Below are 26,870 nucleotides of genomic sequence, written 5' to 3'. Positions count from 1 at the left end.
ATCCAATACCATATCGTGCACTTGATCAATGATTTTTGGTGTTGTTACCCTTTTTGGACATTCTTCACGTGGATCATCTTCAAGGCTGGAATGTCCAAGTTTAAACATGGCAGCCCATTTCTTAATTGCCGAAAACAAAGGAGAAGAGTGCCCATAAATTTTTATGAACTTCAAATGAATTTCTTTCGCTGTTAAACCTTCTTTTACAAAGAATTTCATAACCTCATGATACCCAATTTTATCCATTTCAAGGGATACAGACAACGCTTTTGCTTCAGACAGCTGTATAAAAAAACTACTTGATAGAATGACCTTGCAATTTCACTTGGATGCTCATGACAGATGTACCAACTTAGAAAAAAAAAAAAATCTTGCCGATAGTGTTGCTATCTATGGTCAAGGTCGAGAACCTTTCAGACCACCCTCTATACCTATTAATTTTAATAAGATTCCATCTTGACTACTGTGCACAGATCTGGTAACCTGGGTTTTTTGGGAATGATGTGGAGAGGATCCAGAGGTGACTGAATGAGGTTTATGGAATAAACCTTATGAGAAACAGTTGAAGATTTGTGAGTTACAAAAATTGGTAGACAGGCAGCAAATGGGTAATATTATTGAGGCATACACATTACTGAAATGTTTTTACAAGATTAATACAGAGGAAATTTTTTAGAAGTGGTTTTTAGAAGTTTTTAGAACTGGTCTAGTGGTGGAAGAACTACAGATCATCCTTGGAAACTGAGGAAGAGTGTAATTAGGAAGGGTGTTGTAACTAGATTTTTTTCTTGAAGAGTGGTGAATGAGTGGAATAGGTTGCCACAGTCTGTTGTTTGTGCCAGGATTATGAATGATTTCAAAGGAACTATGATATATACTGTGCAAATGTTGGATAGTGCTTGGCATGATGTTTTGGGATTCTCTCGATGAGTCTAAGGACTCCATGGAATAACCCATAATAATAATTCAGTCATGGCTATCCAGTAAAAACTTCAATAATATGCTTCAATAATCATCGTCATATTATTATTATTATTATTATTATATGGATATTTCAAAGGAGTAGGAAGACTCATCCTGGAAGATCCACAATAACCTTTATAAACAAACTACTCATCATACCTCTACATAAACTCATTTGCTGTCAGAGTACTTTAATTCTGACAACTGATTCCACTCATTCACTACTTTCTAAGCACAAAAAAAAAAAATTACTCCATATGCCATCACTAACCAGACTCTTGCATAACTTCCATTGGCAACCTCTAGTTCTCTATTTGTCATGTATTGAAAAATTTCCTTTCTGTCAATCATACAGAACCCTTTTAATAACTTAACAGTTTCTATCATGGCTTCTTTTTTCTGCTGTTTAACTAAACTTTGCAGCCCACTCACTTTCAAACAATTCTCATAGAGAGTTTTCGACAGATCCATCAACAGCTTGGTCACTCTTCCCTGAATCTTCTACACCACCTCCTGATCCCTAAGCAACCCAGATGACCAAATCTCTGACAGTAGTCAAGATGCAGCCAAATCTAACTTTATAAAATGGGATAATAACCTACCTATCTTTATTTGTTAGTATTTTTTTTATTACTTATTTTTACTTATTTATGTTTTTTTTCAACATTCAAGTAATCCTTTGAGCTGTTTTACCAACTTTTGGAATATGCCTTTTGAACTTCAACTCTCTCTGTTCGCTATTATCCCCAAGTCCATTGCCTCATCAACGTCCTGTGATCCAGTACCATCAATGTGGTATACAGTATGTAACCTTTTCAACCCAATGTTGTCAACCTTACATTTGGTAACATTAAATTCATAATCATTATCTTTCTCCCACAATGCTAATTTATTTAAATCATCCTGCAGGATATCTACATCACCTTTATCAACTATAATCCTCATCAGTTTTGCATCATTAGCAAACAACTGAATATATCCCCCCTCTTAAATCTTTCTATATCATTGATATATAAATTAAAGAGTAATAGCCTTAGTACAGAACTCTGATGCACTCTCATTCTACTAGATTCCACTGCACCCCAATACAACTACACTACTCTTATCTTGCCGCCACGTTTTCTGTCTGCCAAACTCTAGAAATTACTTTTATCTCCACCTTATTTGGTCTGTTAAGGCTAGGTAATCTGGTTTCATGTAAACTTAATTAATGCTCTAATAGGATCGGTAAGCCTATCTGTATTGTCTGCTATGTGTTACAGACAAATTTGGCAACTGACAGACAACAGATACAGATAAAAAAATTCAAATTTTTGGGAGAAAAAAAAGCCAACCCACTTCCATATGTAACTGGGTTGGCTTTTCAACTAACTCACTTTTAGTTGAAAAGCCCTTACAAAAATTCTTTGCATCCTAGATGGGATTCAAACCCATGTCTTTCAAAACAAGGAACATTCATTACTGACTAAGTTATGAATGCTCCTCATGAAAACTAATGAACTTTAATGGCAAAATCAAACAACTATCATAATATCAGAAAATCCTTCTGCAGCAACTCTGAAAATGATATCCAAACTGATCAATAGATGAGTGGGCAACAAAACAACATAGGAGATCTTGCCCTCTGGGCCTGAATCACTTGTAAAGACTTAAAATTTCAGACCGATGTTTGGCCAGCTCGCATACAAGACTACTCACAGAATCCACCACTGGTACATTCTGTGGGTGGTCCAAATGGCAATTCTCCCCTCCCCCCCCAATCTCAACTCTCACATTACATGTCTTCAATTTATCTTCATGATTGATATTCCAATTCTGATATAATTTTTGGTTGTGTCCTCTGGCTATGAATCCTCTCTAAAATTTCTTCATTCCCTTAAAAATCCTGCAGACAGATCTGACTGTAATAGTCAGTCTTTTTTTATGTGAACAGCACCCACAAAAGCATCAGTACTATGGAAAAGTTAAGGTTAGATAATTTGGAAGCCCTGCTCTAGAGACAAAACATGGAGCTTTTATCAAGCCATTTCAGGCCTCCAATAAGCATGATGGTGGTCCCACATTTAGAGATGAAATTCATCTACTACCTAAAGACATTCACAAAACATTCATGCCTACTGTGGGATTTGAACTCGCATCCTAATTGATTGGAGAACAGTTATGCTAACTGCTCTGCCAACCAGGCTAGTAAAAATAATGGAACTGCCATGTCTTTATCTCTGGAGTTGTAACATAACAACAGTGAAAACATGCTTAATGGTTCTGTAAGAAAAAGGAAGAATTAAAAGTATAATGAAAAACAAGGTGCAGAATTACACTGTTTGAGGTATGATATAGAAGAAATGCTAGTACATGTATACCAAAAGAAAGTAATGTAAGGCTATGAAAACATAATATTTTCCTACCTGAGGCAATTCTTTGTTTGCTTGTAAAAGACTGAAATTGAGTCGTGCAGCTTCCTGATGACGTGGATTAGAAACAGTAACAGTTTTATTCTGTGGTTTATAACCAGATTTTACTACAGACACTTGATATGTTCCTGGTGTCAGAAGCCTCCAATATTCTCCTCCACTAACTAAATATAACAATAAAATTCTGTATAGACACCAAGTTTTACTATATAATATGCTTCAATGAAATCACAATCAGCACAGTAATGTAATTATTGGGAAATTTTTTTTTATAATATGTGGAAAATTAATTATTTATTATTATTATTCGTGACACCTCCAAGAAGTCCGAAGACTCATCGTGGGAGGACAACTACTACACAACTGTCTCCATCACTACACCGAACCTCTAAATTAATGACTTCTATAAATAAATTGCCAGAACAGGAAAATATACATTTTAAAGAAGCACTTTAAACTGGTCCTCCATGTTAAGTCTTCTTATGCTTCCATAAAGAATCCAGTGATATAATAATAATAACAATAATAATAACAACAACCTTTATATGAACTTCAGTAATCAGTCATTATCAATGTCCCTTGGTTGGAAAAACCTAGATTTGAACCCTGTCTAGAATATGAAGAACATTTGTCAAAACTTTTCAAGTGAAAGTGAGTTAGTTTCGTACAGAGGTAACAGGGTTTTTTCGCATGGAAACTCAGGTATTTTGTCCTGAAAATCAAGAAAACTGGGCAGTAGGACACACACATGCACAATTTACAGCCACTGCATCCAATACAGAAAGGATTAACTGTCTTATCATAAGCAGTATCAGGTTTCTAAGAAGTTGAGTTACTTGGCTGTGGCAGGCCACTGAGCCTAACATGAAAGAGAAGTGGATGGAATGGGATAACTTTTACAAGAGGTCACTGTAATAGCTATTAAGTAAATGCTTAATATTCATATTTTCTGAAATCTAATTTTTGATATTTCTTTCAACATCCTATTTCAATTAAGCTACCATCTTTTTTTTTCTAAAAAAAACAAAATTTACCTGAACACTTATGAGATTATAACTTCAGCATAGCAGTTGCATATGCACTACTTTAAAAGACAGGAGCTCTCTTCAGAAGCCAGTGTGTTTACATTTCATTAGTGTTTAAACCAGGTTTCATTGGCCTGAACAGCTGTTTTGAACTTTTGGTTCTCATCAGAGTCCAGGCTCTGATGAGATACCTAAAGAGAGCAAAATCCCTAAGTTAAATTCATCATAAGTGCTCTTGATAGGATGGTTAATTTTATCGAGAGCATTTATGATGGATTTAAACTTTTCAAGTGAAAGTGAGTTAGCCAGTTTCATACAGAGGTGGCAGGATTTTTTCAAGATATAGATTAATCCATTGTAATATCTTACTTATAGCAAATTGAAGCTTTTCTTTAAAACAGAGGATGCTAATTAATATCATCCATTTTAGATAGCACTGGGTAAAGTTTGTAATTTTTTATTATTTAGAAAGAAAAATTATAGGGTAATTGCAGTAGGATGTTGAAAGAGATATCAATAAGATATTTTAATATCTTACTTATGTCAAATTGAAGTCTTTTGTCTCTTAGAAGCCCAAAATGTAATATCTGAAAATATTGGAGTCTTGACAGATAATAGTTATATCGAAAAACTGTTAATACAAAGTTTTTTCAGCAGGATAGGAAGGGAAAGTATGGTGGTGGAGTACTGCTTATGATAAGTGACGACCTATGTCCTCTAAGAGTGGAGACTTTGGAAGACAGTGACACTAATGATTTTGAAAGCATATGGTGTGAGGTAGAGGTGGGCAAGACAGGATATTTAGTGGGGTGTTGCTACAGACCCAGGAGTACAGAGGATGGGGACCAGGAAATGTATGATATGATAAGGTGATATGATTGAGACTTTTAAACTTTAGAGTTGATTACAGGGTTGACACTGGGGAGTTCTTTCGCTTGGTTTAACAGTGGGAAGGAGTGATGACAAGAAGCCATCCCTGGAAGTTATGAAAGGAAACTGTGAGCAAGAGGGTGAGGAGTGGTTTCTTTGCATGGAGGGTGGTTGAACCATGGAATGCATTGCTTGATGGAGTGGTGAGAGTGAGAACGGTCAATGAGTTCAAGGAGTGGTATGATAGACTTTGTGTTTCTTAGGGGGGGACCTCCCCTCAGGTCCCACCTAAGAAACACAATATAATAAATAAAAGAAATAAAATAATAATAATAATAATGTAAACTTTTCATGTAGTACCATCACACTCTTATGCATATCTGGAATTTCTTTTTCAATTTAGTAATAATACTTTAATCATTAAAAATGACTAAAGTATTATTACTTTAGTCATTAAAAAATTACTGTATACTGAATTGATGAATTACCATGAATTAGAAAAAATAATGACACATATGAAAAAAATAACAATTTACTTTAATGGTAATTCTGGCTAAGCTTTCTGTCCAAGTAAAATGAACATCATGAGAGCACAATTGTAATATGACAGAAAAAATAAATAAATAAAATAAGATAAAAATTAGCATCACTGATTGAAACAAAAACTTCAATGAAGATAATGAAAAAAAAAAATAAAGATGAAGAAAATGAAAAAAAAAAAAAAGAAAATGTTATTTATGTCATCATCAAATTCCTGATATGTATCCTACTAGCAGTATACAGTATGCTATGATAGTAATACAAAAAAGTTTGCGTTATTATTAACTTTTTATTGATGATGTTCCTTAATATTAATCAGTTATCTGTCAAGACTCCAATATTGTCAGATATTACATTTTAGCCTTCTCAGGCACTTCTAACTGAATCCATCCACTTAGGTCTTGGTCATCCTTGAGACAAAGATGTAGTGTTCCTAACTTTTCTCTTGGCACTTTACAATATGCCTTTTCCAAATCTAACATAATACAAATAGTTGTTATATTCCTGTGATTTCTCAACCATTTGTCTTAAAGTAAAAAGTGACAACCCCAAAGTCAAATCGATGACAAGAGAAATAAGAGGAACTGTAGATGAGACTTATGGAAGATATATAAAAGAGAGGTGGAGAACAGTTGCATGACAAATATAAGGCTCAAGCTAAGAAAGTGACTACTGTTTGAAGAAGAGAAAATTAGAATATGAGAGATTAGCAATGGATGAAAAAATGATAGGGGATGGATTATCTTGCTGGTTGAAGATGGGAATCGGGTGACCAGAGAAGGTGAGGTATTTAATGATTACTTTATTAGAGTGTTCTCATGGTACAGCAGACTTTATTCCTAGAAGTGGTGAAGTGTTAGAAGTGCATGAAGAGGATGCATTCTGAATACTGAGTACGTTAAATGTGAGTAAGGCCTGGAGACTACATGGAATTTCACTACGAGTTTCAAGAGAATGTGTGATGGAATTGACTGTGCCATTTCACTTGGCCATTTAATGAAAGTTAAAGTGGGATGAGTTCCTGAAGAATGGAAGGAGGATAAGATAATGCTATTGCATAAAGGTGGTGGTAGAATGGAGGTATGAAATACTGTATAGGCCTGTTTGCACAAGGCATGTCCAGAAAGTAAGGTCCGTCAAGAATTTAAAAACACTGGTAAAGAAGAAAAAAAAAGTTTTATTGCATCCTAAAATATCTACACATATACTTTGTTTTTCTACATAGTCGCCATTAACCTCCAGGCATTTTTAGTATTGAGCACCAGCTTCTTCATATGTACATCAAATAAGTCTGCCGCCAGTGAATTCAACCACTGAGTCACGCTGGCTCTTCAGTTCCTCATCTTCTTCAAAGCACTGAGATAGGAACTACTGCTTCATATGCAGGAACAAGAGGTAGTCACTGGGTGTGAGGTCAAGGCTGTAGGTATGATGGTCAAAAAATTCCCATCAAAACGTCTGAATTTGTTGAATAGTTTGAGCTGCAGTGTGAGCATGCAAAAACACGATCCCTGACGATAGCATTCCTCGTCTTTTGTTCTGAAATGCTCATCTGAGTTTCTTCAACGTTTCACAGATGAGCATTTCAGAACAAAAGACAAGGAATGCTGTCGTCAGGGATCGTGTTTTTGACGAGCCCAGAAGACAGTGTCGTCATTATTTTAACTGACAGTGCCTGTTTGAATTTACCATAAACCTTACACAGTCATCGGTGAATTTCTGCAGCACTACTGTTTTATGTTTTACACCAACAAAAACCATATCACACTACATGGGATTTTTTTTCACAGCACTCATTATAAATTATTCATAAAATAATTTATAATGAGTGCTGCAATAAAATATATACATGCTGTGATAATTTATAATATATACATTATAAATTATTTGTCCGCGTCCGCGCGGTTAGCCTAGTGGCTATGCGCTTCGCAACCATATACCTGGGGAAGGAGTGTCCTAGGTTCGATTCCCGTCGGTGATGTGAGAAGCTGAAGGATCTTCCTCAGCCATAACCAAGTTAGCCAGTCTTGGGCATGGACAGCAGGGTTTTTTCCCCAGTTTATTCTGGGATTTTTCATCCCGCAAAGCAGGCAAACTGGCTTTGAGAACTCAACATTACAGGCCATAGGATACCCCGGGGCATAAGGCTGACCACCTTATCCTGTAAACGGAGTGAGGTCCGATGATCAATGGACCCTCGACACTGCAAGGTAAAAGAGGGTATAAGGATGATGATGATGATGAATTATTTGTAGAATAATTTATAATGTATATATTATAAATATTTCTTATGTAGTTGTTAAGATTTTGGAGAAATTGGTCAGAACTTGTATACAGAATTGGCCAGATGAGGGCAATATTATTTATGCAGGCCAGCATGGATTTGTTAAAGGGTGTCCTTGTGGTAGTAATCTGGTACCTTTTACAATAGAGTAACAGGAGAAGTGGATGAAGGTAAGGCATACACTGTCATTTTTTGGGATTTTTCAAAGACATTTGACAAGGTGTCACATGACAAGTTGGTTTTTAAGTTGCAACATATGGGTTTAGATATCAGGTTAATGGACTGGCTTGGTAACTGGCTTTCTGATAGATATCAGAGGGAAATATTCAGTCGTTTGCAGTTGATGTGAAGCTTGGGAAGGTTAGTAAGAATGTTGATGTTTTGGATCTTCAAGAGGATTTGAATAAGCCTGAAAGATGGACAAATGAACGGGAATATCATTTTAATGCAATTAAATGCAATGTTTTGAAATTTGGGATCCACAGACAGGATGCTCATACTCAATTGGTGGAGCTATGCTGGAAAAAGTGGAGGAAGCAAGGGGATCTTAGAGTGATTATAGATAGAAATTTGAAGTTCAGAGGACATATTGCAAGGGTAATAAAGACATCTCAGAGAATTGCTGCATTGTTGAGAAGGAGGAGGACATTGAATATGAGAGATAAAATTGTACTCTGCTTATGTCATTTTTGCTATTTTGGACAGACTGGCTGTTTTTCCTTGATTAGAACTGAAGAACATGAAGGCTATATTACATTTTTGGCATCTATCTGACAAGTAGGCCTTGCTTCTTATGCTATTGACCCTAGGCACAGAGTTCCTTGGAACCACACAAATCTTCTTCATTCCAGCAAGTTCAAATACAATCATCTTTTCCTTGAAACATGAGAAAGGCTATGAAATTGTCCACACCTGAACCTATCAGATTGCATGCCAATATCAAAGTTTTGGGAAGTGATCACTATTAATTGTTCATAAGTATTTTTTTTAATTAATAATTATCTTAAATGATTTTTATCTATGCAACTTTCTACAATTGTCTCTTTGAACTTGAAGAGAGGGCGCTAGTGGGTCAAGCGGTACGGACGTGTTTTGAAGAGCTCCTGATTCAGATAAGTTTTACTAGGAATAATTAAGTATATATGCGTAATTGTTTAAGTAAGAGCGGCTGTAAACGTTGTACGCTACCGATATTATTAGTGTGGGTTTTTCTTTCTTGCTTAAACTAAATACGGAATCGTTAATATTAGACCTAGTAACCTGCAGAGAAAAAAAAAAAAATGGCGGCGGCATTGTCATTCCATGATTTTAATTTGGATTTCAGTCGTTTCGTTAAGTGTGAGGTCTGTTATATGTATTCCTTCGATTACATAAATGATTTGTGGATGTTTAGTGCGGATGGAAGAAGGGTGTGTGCGAAATGTGACCTGAACGAGGAATTGATGAATGCGAATATGAAGTTGATGACAGAAAGTGCTAGTACCGATTGTGTCGCGAGTGCACGTTTGAAAGAGTAGGATGGTGAGAAAGACAGGCGAAAAAATGTTAAAAAATCAGGAAAAAAGAAAAAGAGCGATTTGACAACTGTAACGGATGTTAAAAGGGACGAAAGTGAGGCTAAAAGAAACGAAATTGAGAGAACGAATGAAAGTAGAAATGGCGTGATGCAGAAATCGCAAGTAAAAAAAATCGAAAGAATGAATGATAGTGAAAAAAGAATGACTGATGGCGAAAGTTGGACGCATGTTGGAATGAAAGTACTGAACCAAAGAAAGATGAATGACAGTAAAAGTGAGAAGAATGATAGCGAAAGTTGGACGCATGTTAGTCCGAAAGTACGGAAACAAAGAAAGATATGTGAGAGTGAAAGTGAGAAGAATGATAGTGACAGTTGGACATATGTTGGACCGAAAGTACGGAAACAAAGAAGGATGAATGAGAGGGAAAGTGAGAAGAGAGGGTCGAGAGTTAGAAAGTTAGAAAGATTTAATGATAGAGAGAATGTGTCGTGAGGTTCGGAAGGTGAATTGGATTGGATGAAGCAAGAAATGAAATGGATGTGGAATGAAATTAAGAGAATTCAGGTCAAAACTATTAAAATAAATCATGATGGCATGAAAGAGTTAACAAAAGATGAGCGAGTGGCGTTGTATGGCGACTCCATTATTAAAGGTGTGCTAGATGATAAAATGCACAAGGTATGTTTTCCAGGCGATAAAATTAGTAGAGTGATTGAGGCATTGAATATGAGGCGGGAACGAGCAAAAGAGTTAATTGTATTAATTGGTACAAATGATTTGAGAGAGAACAAAGAGCATGTCAAAATGAATGTCAGGAGACTGCTTGGAAAGATAAAGGAGAATAGTTTGACATGAAGGGTAGTCAGTGTGTTGCCTAGGTATGATTGTGGTGAAATGAGGCGGAGAGCAAGGATTATGAATGATATTCTGGCTGAAATGTGTGAGGAGATGGGAGTACAGTTTGTTAATGTGTGGAATGAGTTTGAGGGAAGAAGTGAGCTGTATGGGAGCGTTTGATGGACTGCATTTGAGTGGTTATGGTGTGAGTCGCTTGGAGAGACTGCTGCTGGAAAGTGGAGAAGTGAATAGAGAGAATGAATCAGATCGAGAGGGGAGTGATGTGGAAGACCAGGAGAGTAAGACAGGAGAGATTGAAGAAGTGGAAATGAATGGGAAAGTGAGTGGTATGAGTATAGAAAATGAGAGAATGGGTGTGCAAGAGGAGCAGGGAAACGGGGAGGCTCGGGGTGGACAGGGATACACAGCGTGAGAAAGGTGGATGCTCCAAGAGGAGGTGAGAGCATGTGTAGGCAGGAAAGTAATGGGATGATCAGGGATCAAAAGGAAACAGATGGAATTGCAAAGGGTTCTAAAATGACGAAGAAGAAAGGGAAATGGCCCCAGTCCAGCATGGAGAGATCACATCGAGTGAGTGGTATCAGTGGAACTAGCTGTAGATCCAGAAATGAGTTGTTGTGTTTGTATACCAATGCTAGAAGTATAAGAAACAAGGTGGATGAAATGGTTGCACTAATTGCGTCTGTGCACCCAGAGATTGTCGGAATAAGTGAGACATGGTTAGATGAGGATGACATCCTGACAGGAATAGAGATGGAAAGGTATGATGTGTTTCGTGAGGATAGAAGGGGTAAAAAGGGAGGGGAAGTGCTATTGATGATAGAGAAAGAGTTATGTCCATACAAGGTAGAGATGCAAGAGGGAAATGGGGCCAGTGGTTTTGAGGCAGTATGGTGTGAGATAGAGGTGAATAGAATCAAATACTTGGTGGGATGTTGTTATAGACCTGGTAATGTGGATGGTGGTGATAGTGAAATGTATAGTCAAATAAGCCTAGCAAATAAGAAAAGGGTGATCATTATGGGTGATTTTAATTATGGCAATATAGACTGGAATGAAGAGATAGCAACTGGAAGTAAGGAAAATGAGTTTCTTGAGTTTTTGAGGGATAACTACCTCAGACAGTATGTAACAGAGGGCACACAAGAGGATTAAGGGTCTTGGATTTGGTCATATCATTGGAGGATGTAATTATCAATGAGGTATCAAATCATCCACCAATTGGTGAAAGTGACCATGAGGTGATTACTTGGGTGGTTGCCAGCAGTGCAAGGACCCCTGTGAAAAAAGGGTATATGTGGAACTAGAAGGGGGGTTATTATGAAGAGCTTAGGAGACAGCTTGCAAGGGTAGCATGGAATGAGGAGTTAGCTGGAAAAGAGATCAATGCAGCTTGGGGGATTTTCAAAAAATATTTAGTAGATTCAATGTCTAAATGTATACCATGGGTGAGAAGGTTAAATAAGGTAGGTGTGAGATGGATGAATAAAGAGATTAAGCATGCAATACAGAGAAAAGGGGCATTGTGGAGGCAGCATAAGAGAAGTGAAGTAACCAATTTCATGAGGTCTACAAAGACCAGGCAAGGAGGGTAACTTGGTTGGTGAGGGTAGCTAAAGAGAGGTATGAACAGCAGTTAGCTAATGAAGCTAAAAAGAATCCTAGGGAGTTCTTTCGATATGTAGCCAGCAAAAGAAAGAATGATTATGGAAGGATGACATTGATTGGAGGAAATGGTATAAAGACAGCTGTTGCAGAATGTGTGGTGGAGATACTTAATGAGCAGTTCATAAAGATCTTTCAATCTTGTGAATGTGACTTCATGGAGAGATTAAGAGCAGTTGATGATGGGGAGGAGAGACTGACTGTAAGTGAGCAAGAGGTGTTTGGGGAGTTGAGTAAACTAGATGTAAATAAGGCTGTGGGACTTGATAATATATCACTGCGTATTCTGAAGGAATGTGCCAGAAAGTTGACACCTGCCTTGACATATTTTTTTAATACGAATCTTGCACTCGGTCAAGTCCCTAAAGAGTGGAAGGAGGGCCACTTCATAAAGGAGGTGATCGAACTCGAGCATCAAACTATAGGCCTATCTGTGTGTCAGGTGTTGTGGTTAAGTTGTTGGAGAAGCTTGTGAGAACTAGGATCCAGAGTTGGGTTGACAACAATGGTATAATCTTTGATGGACAGCATGGATTTGCTAAAGGGAGGTCGTGTTTTAGTAATCTACTTACTTATTACAATAAAGTGACTGCTTCCTTGGACAGAGGAGAAGGATACACAGTAATATACTTGGATTTCGCAAAAGCTTTTGATAGAGTACCTCATGATAAGTTGACAGTCACACTAGAGCAGATGGGGTTGGATATTAGATTAGTGCATTGGATTGGAGACTGGCTATCTGATAGGTATCAACAAGATGTGTATGGGGGTGCAATATCCAGGAAAAGGAAAGTCACTAGTGGAGTGCCTCAGGGATCTGTTTTAAGGCCATTACTATTTAACTTGTACAGGGTGTTCGGGATAAATTTGACATATTTATAATTAATTATATTTTTCCGTAAGTTACATGTATTAACACACACTTCTCTTCATTTAAAAGTTTGGACCCTTCTTCATTCATATACAAGATGTCAGAAAGGATGGATAGCTGGAACCCACCTGAATCATGGAAGAGAATAACTTGTATCATGATGATTCGTGCCCGCCATCAAAATAAGGATATTACGACTGCTGCCCAATGCTCCCTGAATACAGTAAAAACAATCAGGCATGAACTAGAGACTTGCAATGGTGACTACGAGGATGTAGCAAGAAGAAAGATCCCTAGCAGACGATCTGATTGCGTTCGTACAGCAGAATTCCTCGCAAATCTGCAGGAACAGGTGTTGAAGAACCCTGGCATTGGAATTCGGGCTTTGTTCGTGGAGTTGCTAACTGTAGTCAAGCCCTGGATAACAAGGGTAGCCATTGGAGATATTCAGTTGTTTGCAGATGATGCAAAGTTGGGACGAACCATAAAGAGTAGTGAAGATGTTGTGGCCTTGCAAGAAGACTTGAATAAATCGAGTGAATGGGCAAGCAAATGGGGATGTGAGTTCAATGTTGCAAAATGTAAGGTTTTAAAATTTGGAAAACAAAGATTATTACTACTACGGGCTACTCCAGGAGTCCTTAGACTCATCGAGGGAGGCCCTAAACATCATGTTCACACAACTGTTCAACATTCTCACAGTATCTATCATACCTTGCCTTGAACTCGCTCACTGTCATAGCACCCACAACAGACTCTGGCAGCTTATTCCACTGATTTACCACTCTAAAAGTAAAGAACCCAGCTCTAACACCCCTGCTAACCACGCTCTTGCCCAATGCATAAATTCTGCATCCCAAGATGGGATGCAGAATTTATGCTTGGTGAGAATATATTGTTGGAAGTAGAGGAAATAAGAGATCTTGGGGTGATAGTGGATAAGGATCTAAAATTTAGGGGACACATCGCCAAAATTGTGAAGACAACACAAAGACTTCTGGGAATGATGCGGAGGACACTGACGTGTAGAAGTAGGGAGATTCTTGTTCCATTGTATAAGGCTTTGATTAGGCCACACATGGACTATTGTGCCCAGATTTGGTCACCTGGTTTTCAGAAGGATGAAGAGATGTTGGAAAGGGTCCAAAGGTGACTGACTAAGGTAGTTTCTGACCTCTGGAATGTCGAGTATAAGGAAAGATTGAAAAGATGTAATTTGCAGAGTCTAGTGGAGAGAAGGAAGAGGGGAGATATGATAGAGACCTACAAGTTGGTAAGGGGTTGTTATAGGATCAATGGTGGAGAAGTTCTACAGAGAATAGTGGGAGATCAGGGGAGAACCAGAGGTCATCCCTGGAAACTGTATAAAGAGGGTGTGTGTAGGGGAGTGAGAGGCAGGTTTTTTTCGTGCAGAGTTGTGAGTGATTGGAATGCCTTGCCTGAGAGTGTGGTGTCTGCAAGGAGTTTGAATGTGTTTAAGACGCGGTATGATGAGATGTGTGTGAGATAAAAGGACCTCCTAGATGAGTCTTTGACTCCATGAGGTCTTGTTTAATAATAATAATAATAATAATAATAATAATAACTTTAATAGTGTAATATTATATACTTCAGCTTCGAGCAAGACACATGCTAATATTATTATTATTTGACACCTCCAGGGAGTCCAAGACTCATCAAGGGAGAGAACCTCATCTACACCAATGCCATCTACTGTCCACCACCACTAGTATTTTCACAGACAATCACAAACATCCATGCCCATGGCGGGATTCGAACACCCGCAGCCTTTTGGCTGGAGAGTGGATACGCTAACCACTCAGCCAATCAAGCTGGCTAAATATCCAACCATCTAAAAATATATGCATACTTTATGACTCATTAATGTGATTCATGTTTTGAATGTCATTAATGGTCTCTCTCTCTCTCTTTCTCTCTCTCTCTGACGATGTCCCATAACATTGGAAAATATGTTGGAGTTTTTGAATAAAAAATTCTATAATTTTTGTTACATGTGTAAGCTGTAAAACTTATTTTAATATGTCTAGTGCACAGTTCCATTAAAACTATTTAATGACAGCTCATCTTAATTCTGTAAGCTGTACCCTGTATGATTCCTCCCACTACAAGGAGTGTGCTTGTGCAATTCAATATTCCTTACCAGAGAAAGTCTAATCTTGAATCTCCCTTTTTTGATGATCTCAGGCTACCTTCTGTAGCTTGAGATTTCTCTGCCTCATTATGTCTCATTCATTTAAGGTCTTTACCATTGCTTCGATTTTGAAAATCATTCTGATGTCTTTAACATCTTCTCCACAAAGCTTGATTCGATACAATCCACAGTGGCGCACTCAGGATTTAGTCTTGGAGGGGGGCTGAGTACTAAAGATTTAATCTTGGAGGTGGGGGAAGAGCACTCGTGATTTAATCTTGGGGGAACTGAGTTGAATAGACGATTTGAGAATACACTACACATTGCATACGACCTATGACTGAGCATCTGCAGTGATCGACAATACGTTATACCCGTGATCTCTGGCCCGCCTCAGGCAAACAAAGTATCACCCAAGCACTACTTCGTTCGCCTTGCGTTCACAATGCCCATGTGAGGGTATTCCCACCTTATGTGACTGCTAATTCATAAGTAGTATAGAAATAGAAGCCACAACACAACGTAAATAAAATTTTAAAAAAACAATTTTAATTAGGAAAAGATTTTTTGGAAAATTTCCTAGTCTTTTTTTCTTTTTCTTTTGGGAGACCAGGCCCCCTTAGCTTGCTCCCTGGGTGTGCCAATGACAATCCATATTCCATAACAATGAAATCATCTTTCTTGGTGACCTCATGTCTGCAATTCTAACTGGCTCCTTTTTTACAATTCCACTAATCAAGCTGGAAGAGAAGCAGAGGTATTTTCTGTAAATAATGACTTAAAATAAATCATTCACATCCCAACCAGAATTCCTGACAATTATCTCCAATCACCCAATACTCTTGATCTCTTCTTAACCAGTTCTCCTTCCAGGTACTAACTACACTGTTGAGGTGACTGTTTCTCTTGATAATTGAGATCACAATCTCATCCAAGTTTCATTTCAAGTAGATCCCACCCACAACCATTCACAACCTCATGTATTTTGCTACTACAACACCACCCACCAAGTGAGAAGACTGCTGAGATAGTACTCCACCTTTCTATGACAGACTACTGTTCTGTTATCCAGACACAGATTCTTGTTGTAATCTTGTTATACAAATTATTCATGTTGGAATGAAGATTTTCATTCCTCATTCTGTTCAAAATTCCCACCTGTATCCAAGCCATGATTTTCCAGAAAATGTGCCAGAGTAGTTCAAGAAAAGAAAATAGATTATCATAACTAGCTTGAGACTTGAGACAAAAACTTCAGCTTCATTCTCAGCCTATATGAGGGCTGCAATACTTGCAAAACCATCATTAAAAATGTCAAGCCTTGATAGAACTAAATATAATAAACTAACCACCTGTATCAATGGCAGTCATTCTGTCTGGTCCTTTGCAAAAGCTGTTTGGTGCAACTTTTCCATCTGTGCTTCCACCTCTTTCTCAACAAATGGCAACATCACCTAAAGATAAGGCTGACATCTTGCCAACATTATCCTCATCCAACTCCTACACAGATGACAAAGGTAAATTACTTCCTTTTCTTACCTGCAGCACATACTTCCTGTAGCCTTCTGCCAGAAAGACATCGAGAATCCTGCAGTGCATGGATACCAAAATGACTTTGGGTACTGATGAAATCCTACCAGTGGTGGTGCTCAAGAATACGTGCTCCTGAACTAACATTTAGTTAAGTCTCATCTATTTATCTATCTAAGCTCTTTATCATTTATATGCTATATTATACTCAGTTGCCATTCACTTAGAGCAAAGAAGCAAGCCCATATACAGCCAGCTCCAAAATAGATGATAAGTGTCTACCATCAAACTACTGACCTATTTCGCTCACCTCAGTGCTCTCAAATGTAATGGAGAAGGTCATCAATAGTCAATATAATTGACACCTGAAAAACTGTCAACTAATCAGCGACCACAATATAGATTCTATCAATCAAAATCTACAGTAGTCTCCTGGCCATCCCCACCTCTGGACATGTGCCAAGGAGAAAGCTGTGCTGTTGCACTAGACATTTCCAAAGCATTTGATAGGATTTGGCACCAAGAGCTTCTCAGGAACTGTCATCTTATGGTCATCTTTCCTCCTTTTGTAATTAGATTACCAGTTTTCTCTCACATTGTTCACTACATGTAATGGTGGAAGCTGCTCTCTCTCTCTGTGTGCAGATTTTCGTTTTAATGCAGATGTCCCTCAGGGATCTATTATTTCACTCACCCTCTTCTTCATATATATAAATAAGCTGTTCTCATTGACTTGAAATCCTACTCACAGTTTTGCTGATGACAGCACTCTCCACTCATCCTACTTGTATGCCAAACCATGTGATGCTCAAACATCTCAAGCTTCAAGATCATCTACAACTCTGATAAACAATGATCTCCACACCAATCTTTCTTAGGGCGACAACAACCTAGTAATTTTCAATGCTTCCAAAACACAGTTTTGTCTGTTTTCTCAAAAAAAAAAAAAAAAGAACTTAGTTCTTCTCTACTTACCTTTGATAAGACCAACTTAACAGTCGAGACCAGTTCTCTTTCTTCTTGGACCAACTCATACTCCTAGCCTTTCCTGGCTTAATCATGTCACATTTGCAGCATTTACAACTTCAAAAAACTTGGCATCATTTTTTGCTCAAGATGGTACCTCTCTTTTCTCCAGATTCTTACTCTGTATAAATTTCAATCCAACCTTGGAATGCTCTCACATTTTGGGTGGTATACCTAAAATCTCTAAAAATTATTGATGCTGTTCAAAAGAGAGCAGTTCAGGTGGTTGATGATCTCTCACAGATTGTCTACAGCCACTATCTCACACAGTGGTCAGTTTTAGCAATGTGTCTGTTCTAGAAATACCCATGAGTGCTGTTCAGCAGAACTAGCATCCATTATGCCTCCCATTTCTGCTAAGCAGAAATGGGAGGCATAATGGATGGAACATACCTACAGGAAAATAAACAGGAACATACCTACAGGAATAAACCTATAGGAACATATCAACATACCTGGTCACCTGGTTTTCAGAAGGATGAAGAGATGTTGGAAAGGGTCCAAAGGCGACTGACTAAAGTAGTTTCTGACCTCTGGAATGTCGAGTATGAGGAAAGATTGAAAAGATGTAATTTGCAGAGTCTAGGGGAGAGAAGGAAGAGGGGAGATATGATAGAGACCTACAAGTTGGTAAGGGGTTGTTATAGGATCAATGGTGGAGAAGTTCTACAGAGAATAGTGGGAGATCAGGGGAGAACCAGAGGTCATCCCTGGAAACTATATAAAGAGGGTGTGAGTAGGGGAGTGAGAGGCAGGTTTTTTTCGTGCAGAGTTGTGAATGATTGGAATGCCTTGCCTGAGAGTGCGGTGTCTGCAAGGAGTTTGAATGTGTTTAAGACCCGGTATGATGAGATGTGTGTGAGATAAAAGGACCTCCTAGATGAGTCTTTGACTCCATGAGGTCTTGTTTAATAATAATAATAATAATAATAATAATAATAATAACATCCTTTGCTACCCATCCTGTTTACAGTTGAAATGCAGACTCACCAAACCTGCTACTCCTAGCCATCTTTTATTTTATCCACCTTAGTTCTATGACACAACCTTCCCATGAAGTATTCTCAAAGGACTATAACTTCCAGCTGTTTAAGAATATCAATACATAACTATGTTCTTGACCACAGCTCACAAATGGCATTTATTTGCTTTTTGATATTTATTTCTTCTAAATTCTTAAAAGTAGCTAAACAAAAGTCATAGAATACTGGTCAGTTTTTGCAATGTGTCTGTTCTAGAAATACCCATGAGTGCTGTTCATTGCTTTGCTATCTTACTTTTTTCTCTGTATTCTTTCAAGAAACATGCTGAGTTACTAGGAGTTTTTGATACCCTTTCTTTTTTCCATGACTACCCGCTTAACTTCTTGAATACACCACAGAGTTCAGATTTTCTATCCTTACAGACGACTTTGCCATTTACCTTTCTGGCTGAATTAACATTTTCTTCAGAGTATCCAACTGGGTCTCCAAGGTTTTGGTATTGTTCTCCCAATTCTTGTTTTCAAACTCTCATTTTTTTTTCATGAATAATATCTGTATATTTGAATTTACAGTTCAGCACTAAAAACTGTTCCAGTTTGATTTTTTTAAAGCTTTTTCAAGTATTATCTTTCTTTTTCAATATGATATTCATTTTTATCCTACTCAAAACTAGATGAAGATCACTTCCTATTTCGAATACTTTGTATACTCTTTAATCATCATGAATATGGCCTGGTTGGCCAAGCGGTTAGCGTATCCGCTCTCCAGCCAAAAGGCTGCGGGTTCGAATCCCACTGTGGGCATGGATGTTTGCGATTGTCTGTAGAAATACTAGTGGTGGTGGCGGCGGTAGATGGCATTGGTGTAGTTGGTAGATGAGTGGTGAAGACAGAAAGATGAGTCTTTGGACTCCCTGGAGGTGTCACATAATAATATATCATTATCAACAATAACCTACTTAATGAGACTTTTCTTATTTCTTTTAACTTCTCACGATGCAAATTTGTGCATGTCTTTATGTTGGAACATGGTGTTACAGATGACTAGTCTGTGTCCTAAACAGAAATTCAGCTGGTATTCATCATAACTATAAGTGTACTCTTTTTTGCAAAATTTTCCCAACATATTTCCATATATCTGATATTCATTTATTGCTCTACTATTTAGATCTCCAACAAGGTCTAATTTTTCCTTTTTCAGCTGCCTTCTCTAGTGCCTTGAAAAATTCTTCCACTTCTTCCTTAGTAGAACCTTCTATGGGACCAGAGGCACAAATAACTCTGTCGAGTTCTCCATTCTGATATATGCCCACATTGTTCTACTTGATACTGTCTACCATGCAAGAAGATTATCCTCATATTTAGTGTTGAATACTATACGAGGGCATACTGAAAAGTTGATAATCACCATGAAGGAAATGAGGTAGAAACATGCAACTTATACATTATTCTACATACAGGGGTTTTAAGATATGTTCTCTCTTGTAATTACATCAGTTCTTTTAATATCATTTTTGTTCTAGGTGTTTATCAGAATTTTTCACACACCCCCTCTATACAAGATATAAAATCTTGTATTTATTACTTAGAAAAATCTCATGGTCAGTTTTTGCATCCATGAGTTTTTGCATCCACCAGTTTTTGTCTTCTTTGTTTCATAATTCCTATCATGTCAATCTGGTATTTTCTTGATGTCAGCTGTGGTCATGATCAGTTGCTTGAGATCTATGACTAAAAAAATTTGTCCATTACTTCCTTAGTAGAACATTCTATGGGACCAGGCACAAATAAGATTCATTACCCAATTTGCAATTTCAATGTTTATTTACATCATTCTACTTGAAGATTATCTTTGTGTTTAGTGTTGTATACTATAGCTATTCCTCTTTTTCTCTGCACATCATTACTTGAATATAACATATTATTTTGTGACATCTCCAAGGAGTTCGAAAACTCATTGAGGGAGGACCTATTCTACAACTCTCCTTCTCCACCACCACTACATCGAACCTCTACTACCATCATCATCATCTACATCAATGCCATCTACTGCCCACTACCACCACCTACCACTAGTGTTTTTTTTGTCTGCAAATTGCATGTGTTCTGAAGGGCCGATTTATTTGTATGCAGGATGAAAAACGCGAGTTTCCGGGAGAAAAAAAACCCTGCTATCTCCGTATGAGATCAGTTAACTCACCTTCAATTGAAAAAAATCCATATAAAGATTCCTCCCATCACGATGAGATTGGACTTAGGCCTTTTCCAAGGGCGCAAAGTACCATCATTCTTCCAACATCGTGTGGTTGTTAATTAGAAGAATCTCAACTATTCCTGTCTTCCTTGTATTGGTAACATCAATTATGTCTACCTGGTAATTCTTCTGCTGCCAGTTCCACTTCTTTTCTGTTGATACTGCTTATATTGATGGTGGCTATCTTGGATTCTGCTGATGTCAGGTTTGAGTTTGTTCAAGCTTTTTACATCTCACTGTTTGTCCTGCTTCCCTGACAAAAACAGCAAGCCCTTATTTAACAGGGCAATGTACCACCTAACATGACATTTCATCATATCATACATCAATGTCTTTTGGTTTAAGGCAATACAGAATACAATTTGGTCAGTGAAACTCCCAACTGTCAGTCCATTCTCATTCATTCAGTATCCATGTGGAGACAAAGAAATGTATAAGCAAGTGTACAAACAATCTTAGGCCATATGTAACAGAGGGCACACAAGTCTTAGATCTGGTTATATTATCAGCAGATGTTACTGTGATTGGAGTGTCTAATCTTCCCCAAGTTTGTGAGAGTGACCATGAAATCATCACCTAGGTTGTATCCAGTCACATGAGAACCTCTATAAAAAAAAAGGATATATGTGGAATTACAAGGCTGGTGATTATGGAAATCTTAGAAGGCAACTGGGAGATATAGCATGGAAAGAAGAGATGAGCGGAAAGGAGAGAGTTGCTTGGGTATTGATCAGTAGATACTTAACAGCAGCAATGTCTGAGTATATTATAAAAGTGAAAAAAGTAAATAGGTATGAGTAAAATGGATGAATGAAAATCTAGAAGAAGGCATTGTGAAGGCAACATAAGATGAATGCTGGTAATAATCAGTTGTATGAAGAGTACAAAGAGCAGGCTAGAAGGGTGACTTAGTTTGTAAAGACAGCAAAAGTGTAGTATGGGCACAAATTAGCCAATCAAGCTAAGAAAAATTCTAGCAAGTTCTTTCAACATGAGGCAAGTAGAAGAAAAAATGACTATGGGAGGATGATGGTAGTTGATGACAATGACAGACTGGAATTTAAAGGATATAGTTGAAATATTCAATGAGCAGTTTATCAGCATAGTTCATCCTTATGAAGACAGCATCATCATGAGAAGCCGATGTTAAACTTAATGTTAATAAGGCAGTAGGACTTGACAAGTATATTGCCATGTGTCTTGAAGGAATGCTCTAGGGAATTAATGGCAGCAATGGCACACCTATTTAACATGAGTCTCCCATCAGGGCAAGTCCCAAAAGAAAGGAAAGTGAGAAAAATTGTTCCACTTAATTGGGAGGGGGGGGGGATAAGACTGAAGGTACAAATTATAGGCCATTCTGTGTGTCTGGAGTTGTTGTTCAAGGAGTGGGTGAAGACTACAATTCAGAATTAGGTTGATAATAGCAGTATTCTCTATGATGGTCATCATGGGTTAGCAGATTGCTAAAACACGATCTACCCCCCCAATGTATTACAACAAATTGACAAATTCATTGAATAAGGAAAATGCAAAAACAGTGGTACACTTTGAGTTTTCAAAGGCTTTTGATATATTGCATTACCACATGACAAGCTGCTAACTAGATTGAAACAAATGGGATTGGATAAGAGACTAATGAGTTGGATAGTGGTTCCAAGACTGCTGTAGTAAATTACCGACCGATTAGCATATCAGGAATCATTGTCAAGGTCTTAGAGAAAATAGTCAAGAGGAAAATACAAGATTGGATAGAAGAAAATGGGATACTGTATCGGGGACAGCATGGTTTTGTGAAGGGTAGGTCATGCCTCAGTAACTTGCTCACGTATTATAACACAGTGACGGCAGAACTGGATAAGGGTAATGGGTTTACGGTGATTCTACTGGACCTTGCCAAGGCCTTTGACAGGATTCCACATGGAATTCTAATCAGTAAATTGCAGCATATGGGAATGGACATAGGGTTGGTGAGATGGATAGGAGGGTGGTTGACGGAGAGATATCAGAGAGTGGTTTACTCGGGAGTAGAGTCCACAAGACGGCCTGTGACTAGTGGTGTGCCACAAGGATCTGTTCTTGGACCACTGCTGTTTAATTTGTTCATAAATGATATAGGAAATGATCTGAGAGGAACAGTTCATTTGTTTGCGGATGATGCGAAGTTGGGTAGGGCAATAGTGAATGCAGATGACGTCAAAATTTTGCAGGATGATTTGGATAGATTGGAGGTCTGGGCTAAGGAGAATGGATGTCAGTTTAATGTGGCAAAATGTAAGGTTATGCATTTTGGGGTGAAAAGATTGGCAGCAGTTTACTGCATTGGTGGAACCGTGCTCCAGGAAATTGATAAGGCACGAGATTTAGGAGTGTTGGTAGATAAGGAATTGAAATTTAGGGGACACATTGCAAAAGTGACCAAAACAGCTCATCAAATCACTTGGTTGCTGAAGAATACGATGACAAGCAGAGACAAGCAGGTTATTGTTCCTCTGTATCAAGCCTTGATAAGACCCCATCTAGACTACTGTGCTCAGATTTGGTCACCTAGGTTTCTTCTTGATGGGGAGGAGGTGGAGAGGATCCAGAGGCGAGTGACCAAGATGATAGCAGGTCTGTGGAATGAACCGTATGAGAACAGGTTGAGGATTTGTGGGTTGCAAAAACTGGTTGATAGGCGGAGGAGGGGAGATATGATTGAGACATTCAAATTACTGAAGGGTTTCTATAAAATTAATTCAGAAGATATTTTTGAGAACAGGGCTGGTTTTGGGAGGACTAGGGGACATCCATGGAAACTGGGCAAAAGTGTGGTTAGTAAAGGTGTTAGAGCTGGGTTCTTTACTTTTAGAGTAGTGAATGAGTGGAATGCGCTCCCTGAATCTGTGGTGGATGCTGTGACAGTGAATGAGTTTAAGGCGAGGTATGATAGATACTGTATGAATGTCAAATAGTTGTGATGAATATGATTTGGGGCCTCCCTCGATGAGTCCAATGACTCCCTGGAGTTGCCCATAATAATAGTAATAGTAATAATAGCTGATTGGCTGTCAGATGGGTATCAGCAAGTTGTATAATGAGGAGTAGCATCTCAAAAGAGAAAGGTCACTAGTAGAGCAACACAAGGGAATCTGTCTTGAGGTCATTATTGTTTAACTTGTATGTTAATGTTACCGGGGAAAGCTTAACTGGAGATATGTAGCTATTTGCCAATGATGCAAAGTTGGGAAGAACTATGAGTAGAGCAAATATGGCCTTGCAGCAGGATATCAACAGACTAATTGAGTAGGGAAGTGGGTGGAACTATAATTTTAATGTTGCAAAATTGTAAGGTCTTAAAATTTGATAGGTTAGGCTGGGATGAAGAGTATGAAATTAATGGAGAAATTTTGAAGGAGGAGGAAGAGATGAGAAATCTGGGAGTGATGATGGACAGAGACTTGAAGTTTAGGGGTTACCCTGCTAAAATTGTAAGAACATCACAACAGATTATGGCAGTGATGAGGACGTGTGCAGATTTGGTTGCCTAGTTTTTAAGGGGGGGGATGAGGATGTATTAGAGAGGATCCAAAGGCTAATTATGTCAGTGTCAGGTTTATGGAATGTCAGATAATATGGGGGGGGGGGGAGAGAGAGAGAGAGAGAGACAGAATATAAGTGCAACTTGTAGAGTCTTGTGAATAAAAGGAGAGGGTGATGTGATTGAGAAATATAAGTTGGTGAGGGTTGTTACCAGATTAACATGAAGGAGACCTTTCACAGAGTAGAGGGAGAGAAGGATAGAATAAGAGGCCATCTCTGGAAGCTGTATAAAGAGGATGTGAGCAGGGGAGGGAGAAGCAGGTTTTTTTGCATAGGGAGCAACTGGTGAGTCTAAAGTATTGCCTGAAGAACTGTGGGAAATGGTTTAAAGGATCTTTTGGATGATGACACTATGTGACAGAAGTGGATAAGATTCATGATCTTGGATGATGGTCAACAGAAGTTCAAAGGACAAGATAGCAAGAACTGCAATTACTACATAGCACACTGCTACTATGGTATCTTAAGGAGAATACTGACAAGTAGAAATGAGGAGGCTGTTGGATTACGGTATATTAACCACGATCAGATCACACATGGACTATAGTGCACAAATTTGGTCACCTGGTTTCCACTGTGATGAGAAAACTTCAGAGATGGTCCAGACAAAAGTTAACAAAGGCAAAATCAAGACTCTGGAATATTGGTCATGAGAAGAGGTTGAGGAAATGTAAATTGTATATTTTAATAAGTAGAAGGGAAAAGGGGTGATATGATAGAGATGAGGGCATTTTACAATATTAAAGGACACCCATTAAAGACTTGTAGCCTATTGTAGTACATTTGTATAAGTACCTTGGGTGAGTTAAGGGTTAGACAATCTAGAAACCCTGTTACCAAAACCAAACATGGACCTTATGATTTCTTCAGATCCTCACTAAAGAAATCAAAATGTCCATGGTGAAGGTCTAACACTGGGTTATGACATTTGTCTGTCACCTAAGGACATGCACAAAGCACAGTGGCATTCAATCCTTCAGCCTGATGGTTAGAGAGTAGATATAACCACTTGATTAACCAGGCTAGGAGATATGTATATAAAAAGTGAAAAGGTGGACTGACTAACAGTATGATGTAAAAGTTAGGAATATAGTGAATAATTACTGTGCTCAGGTCTGGTCACCTGGATTCCTTGGAGATGAGGAGATGGTGGAGAGGGTTCAGAGGAGAGTGACTAAGTTGGTGAGTGATGTAAAAAATGCTCCCTACATTGATAAATTGAGAGCTTGTGGATTGCAGAGGTTGGTTGATAGGCAGAGAAAAGGGGATATTATAGAAACAATTAAATTACTAAAAGGTTTCTATAAGATTGATGCAGGGGAAATGTTTCAGCTGTGTGATAGTGATGGAAGAACTGGAAATTAAGGAAAAGTGTGGTTAACAAGGGTGTGAGAATGAGATTTTTTGCCTGGAGAGAGGTGAATGAGTGGAATGCATTGCCTGACTCAGTTGTGAGTTCTTCATCTGTAAATGAATTCAAGAAGAGATATGATAGATATTGTTTTCATAGTTTGGGTCTCCCACGATGAGTCTACTGACTCCATGGAGATACCTGTAATAATAATAATAATAATAATAATAATTAAAGTTTGATATGACAGATATACCACTGGAAGTGAAACCTGTTACAAATGCCTTTTGATGTCATGGAGAAGAAGATAAGGAATGATTCTGTTATGGAATGTGTACAAGATGATTTGAATATATTCTAGTAAAACAAATAATAATGGATATCGGTTCAACATTGCTAAATGCCTATAGTAGAGTGATGGTGGACAGCAAGTTTTTAACAGATTACAAAGTTGTCACTTTATGAAGCCTTGATAAAATCTCCTCCAATATGCCCAGATCTGGTCTCTATACAGTATACTTTTCTTGAAACCTGTTTTGTCAGCCACTTACTCATATCTATGATATTGGCCCCTTTTGCATGCTTCCTTCTTCTTCCCCATCCTCTATATCAGAAATACAGGAGATTAAAATGTTTCACTGATTGAGTTTATTTTCCCAAAAATTGTTGGAATAAGTGAAACATGGCTGAATGAAGATTATATCCTAAAATTGGAAGGGTACAATGTTTTTTGCAAGGACATGAAGATCATGAATAGAGTGGGGCTTGCCATTGATGATAGTTGGGGATATGCAGATGATATCATAATTTTTGCAAACACTCCAGAAGAAGACTTTAATAGAATGATAGAAGACCTATATCATGAAAGCAGAAAAGTCGGTCTAAAAATAAACAGAAAAACTAAAATTATGTTTAATCATTTTGTAACACCAAAAAATTTAATAATAGAAAACAATCTCTTGTAAAGAGTCTCTTCATATGCATAC

At 37.9% G+C, this 26,870-nt stretch overlaps 1 protein-coding gene across 1 annotated transcript in view; it reads right to left on the bottom strand.

The window, feature by feature from the left end:
- Window positions 1–26,870, bottom strand: part of LOC150110484 (carboxypeptidase N catalytic chain-like) — a 157,557-nt gene that overhangs the window by 22,239 nt on the left and 108,448 nt on the right. Inside the window, exon 8 of the mRNA XM_090399553.1 lies at window positions 3,369–3,538. Within this exon, the coding sequence (XP_090255679.1) occupies window positions 3,369–3,538 (170 nt within the window). The remainder of the gene's footprint in view (window positions 1–3,368; window positions 3,539–26,870) is intronic.

Source organism: Typopeltis vanoorti, chromosome 1, assembly GCF_054136105.1.
Source record: "Typopeltis vanoorti isolate ZY-2024b chromosome 1, IOZ_Tvanoo_1.0, whole genome shotgun sequence".
NCBI lineage: Eukaryota > Metazoa > Arthropoda > Arachnida > Uropygi > Thelyphonidae > Typopeltis > Typopeltis vanoorti.
Note: the sequence above shows the minus strand (reverse complement) of the source record. Positions and strands in the feature narration are given on the sequence as shown.